This window comes from Neurospora tetrasperma (genome assembly GCF_000213175.1).
Source record: "Neurospora tetrasperma FGSC 2508 unplaced genomic scaffold NEUTE1scaffold_31, whole genome shotgun sequence".
NCBI lineage: Eukaryota > Fungi > Ascomycota > Sordariomycetes > Sordariales > Sordariaceae > Neurospora > Neurospora tetrasperma.
This window is the reverse complement of record NW_009799129.1, coordinates 1322-4987: the sequence shown is the minus strand read 5'-3', so window position 1 is coordinate 4987 and position 3666 is coordinate 1322. Positions and strand designations below refer to the sequence as shown.

General features: G+C 52.1%; 2 protein-coding genes across 2 annotated transcripts; one reads left to right on the top strand and one right to left on the bottom strand.

Moving 5' to 3' along the window:
* Positions 1 to 995: 995 nt before the first annotated feature.
* NEUTE1DRAFT_149131 (uncharacterized protein) lies at positions 996 to 2791 on the top strand (the record flags this gene model as incomplete). Its single annotated transcript, XM_009856568.1, has 4 exons — positions 996 to 1094; positions 1172 to 1996; positions 2061 to 2088; positions 2192 to 2791. The coding sequence occupies 4 exons, from the start codon at positions 996 to 998 to the stop codon at positions 2713 to 2715; spliced, it is 1476 nt and encodes a 491-aa protein (XP_009854870.1).
* Positions 2792 to 3014: 223 nt separating this feature from the next.
* Positions 3015 to 3188, bottom strand: NEUTE1DRAFT_50540 (uncharacterized protein; the record flags this gene model as incomplete). The annotated part of the gene is made up of 1 exon (XM_009856567.1): positions 3015 to 3188. One exon carries the CDS (start codon positions 3186 to 3188, stop codon positions 3015 to 3017), a length of 174 nt encoding a protein of 57 aa, XP_009854869.1.
* Between the last annotated feature and the right edge of the window lie 478 nt (positions 3189 to 3666).

Below are 3666 nucleotides of genomic sequence, written 5' to 3'. Positions count from 1 at the left end.
GAGCCAGAGATCTGCACGGCGGGAGACGACGGCTTGGTCAAAAGGTTCCATATTCCTGACAGGCACATTGGCCAACGAAATGCTGATGGAGATCTTGATCCATTGAGCTCATCCAGTGCTGACTTGGCCTTGTCCAGCTCTTGTAGGGCAGCGACAACTTTTGAGATTTCGCCGGCGCGCTTCGCGGCTGTAGGCTCGTACTCGCTCTCGAGTTGCTTCGTCAATTGCTTGTGCTCAGCGGCTAGTTTTCGCGCTCGGTCGAGGAGGACAGGTGGGAGTCCTGCGAGTGGTTGGCTGGCTTCAACAAGAGACGCGTCAGAAGGTGTCCCTCGGCAGATTGGATTCCACGGCTTGCGATCAGAATCTGGAGGAAAAAATGCTTCCACTTGGGATGCTGCGTACACACCTGTGCTAGCTTTGCGAAGCTGAAGAGAGACGAAGACACCCGAGCGCCTTAACGAATGGGCGCAACTCCGACATAACCACGGTGCCGCCAACATGGTTGCAGACAGGCGGAAAACCTTTGCGACATTCAGATAGCTTCCAAAGCTGGCCGGGTTAATGTCAAGGTCGGATCGATGTCAATCTCGGTGGGAACTGCTCCTCCCACTTTGCGGACGGAGGGGTTCCCAAATTCCTTAGGTCAATTGATCGTTACGCAGCGCGGGTCTTTCCCCCCATACATTATGTATTGCCTGCCGGAAATTTGTTGTATTTTGCCGTAAGAAGCCGCCTGCCGGAAACAATCTGATGTCAGTCTGGATCCTCCACATCCCGGCAGAAAGCGATGAATGGCTTTCCATTGCAGCCCCTCCCCCCGCAGCGTGTGTGCCTGTTCCGCCGTCTGAGGTGTCGTCGCAATTCGTTCCCCTGGACGAGCCACCCGTTCGAGCCGTATCGCACTTGAGTCACTGTCAGCCAAAGAGGCTCCCTTTTGAAGGACTTTTCGACAACCCTCCCGGATTGCCACCAGCACTCAGCAGACATCTTTCAACATGGCGACCAACGTCAACGCCGAGGCGCTCAAGGAGTCGCCCATCCCCGATGCGATCGAGAAGCACGCTGCCTCCAAGCAGACAGTGGACCCATACAATGTCAGTTCTGGTTAGGTCTGTGTACTTTGCATATGTACGGCGCATTGGTCTGACTGCCTCTCTTCCGTCGCGAACAGGTCCAAGGCGAAGTGGGCGAGGATGGCGTTGTCAAAGCCATCGATTACAACAAGTTGATCGAGGAGTTCGGCACCAAGAAGATCGACCAGGCCCTGCTCGATCGCCTCGAGAGGGTCACCGGCAAGAAGCCCCATCGCTTCCTCAGGAGAGGCATTGTCTTCTCCCACCGCGATCTTGAGCTTATCCTCGACCGCTATGAGAAGGGCGAGCCCTTTTACCTCTATACCGGCCGCGGCCCTTCCTCCGACAGTGTCCACGTTGGCCACACCATTCCCTTCGAGTTCACAAAATGGCTTCAAGATACCTTTGATGTTCCTCTGGTCATCATGATGACCGACGACGAAAAGTATCTCTTTTCCGACAAGAGAACGATTGAGGAGGTTGAGGGCTACTGCAGCAACAACGCCAAGGACATCATCGCCGTCGGCTTCGATCCCAACAAGACTTTCATCTTCAGCGATTTCCAGTATATGGGCGGCGCCTTCTACAAGAACGTTGTGCGCCTGTCCAAGCACATCACTCTTAACCAGGCCCGCGCCATCTTCGGCTTCAACGACAGCACCAACATTGGTCGCATTCACTTCGGCAGTATCCAGGGTGCCAGCAGTTGGGCGTCGTCCTTCCCCCACATCTTCGGCGAAGATGAATCCAAGACCGTCGCCATTCCCTGTCTCATTCCCTGCGCCATTGATCAGGATCCCTACTTCAGAATGACTAGAGATGTCTCCGCTCGTTTGAAGTACAAGAACTCCAACATCTCGTACGCGAAGCCGGCCCTCATCCACTCCCGTTTCCTTGATGCTCTGCAGGGCCCCGGCACAAAGGTACGTACTGGAAGTTTGTCCCTTTGTCTAAAATTGATCTTGGCATTAATTGACATGTGTATAGATGTCCGCTTCTGTCGACGAGTCTGCTAGTAAGTCATTGTCCCTACTGCTGCAGGCGCAGACCATGACTGGACCTACCACGTGGCTTGTTGCGGTGTTCTATCCGGACCTGTTGCTGACCCTTCAAAACAGTTTTCATGAGAGATACCCCCAATCAAATCAAGAACAAAATCAACAAATATGCCTTCTCGGGTGGAAAGGTCACCGTTGAGGAGCACCGCGAGAAAGGAGGTGACACTAACGTCGACGTTGCCTACCAGTACTTGCGCTTCTTCCTTGAAGATGACGAGGAGCTGGAGAAGATTCGCGTCGCCTACGAATCTGGTGAAATGTTGACTGGTGATCTCAAAGCAATCTGCATCAAGGAGCTTCAAACATATGTCGCCGCTTTCCAGGAAAGGAGAGCCAAGGTCGACGACGAGGCTGTCAAGCTTTTCATGACGACACGCCCTCTTAAGTGGAATGGAAACCCGCGCGCCCCTGTTGTGGTGCCTCAGGTGCAAAACGCTGATGGGGAGGCGGCCGCTGAGGGCGGAGATGGAAAGTTGACCAAGAACCAGCTCAAGAAGCTCGAGAAGCAGAAGCAAATAGAGGCCAAGAAGGCTCAGAAGGCTAAGGAGAAGGAGGAGAAAGACAAGGCGGCTGCCCAGCCTTAAAGGAAAGAAAGAAAGAAGAAAAAAAGAAAGGAGACAGCAAAGGAGGAGATTCCTGAATTGAAATTCGTATCAACCGTTACCTCCCGTTATCGTTACAAGCCCGAAGCATTTTGGAAGGTGATGGCATCGGAAAAGATCCGCGAACAAATCACATTTACCGATAACCGTTTATGTCACGTCATTCACGATCATGACATTATCAGAGATGGGAGGGAATATACAGCATACTATCGAAAAAGTAGTAGAAGATGGAGCAGACCAACATCAAACGGGTAAGCAACGCTGAGGGTATAGCCTCATCAAACAACCAAAGCTAATACATACGACCACAGATGGTAGAAAACTCGGGATCCCGTCCGCTCTCCCATAGATAAGCTACCAATCGCCTGACTAGTAGTTGGGTCGGTGACGACCAGCGAATCCCAGGTGTTGTATGTTTTTTTTTCTTGTGTATTTTTTTGGGCCAGGGTCATGCTATAGGCAAAAAGGACCGAAGTACTCCAGGAGGAGCGAAGCGAGTTGTTAAGCTGTTTGCATTCCAGGAGGGGTTAAAATGCAGAAGACCACTCCAAATACCGTGAGGTTTTCCACACCACTCCTCCCACGCCCAAGGCAGAACTTAGAAGGCATATGTGCCGGATAAACGCGTGGCCAAGATGGTCATAACATCATGGATGGCATAAACCTGCGCCCTCTAGCTTAGAGAGCAGAATAGCCCACAGTGCCGTGGGTAAACACATTTTAGAGGGAGGAGGGAGGGGGGGAAGGGGGGGTAACTTACACCAGCATCAGACAAAATCGAGACCCCCTGTCCATTCGATATTGTGACAAGATTATTACTTGCCTTGATTTACCATGTCGTCAAGAGAATCGTCGGCGTCGTAAGAAAGCTATGCATTGTGTGACCCCCACTTGCGTGCTTTACAGTGGTAGAGCCATATTGAATTGGCA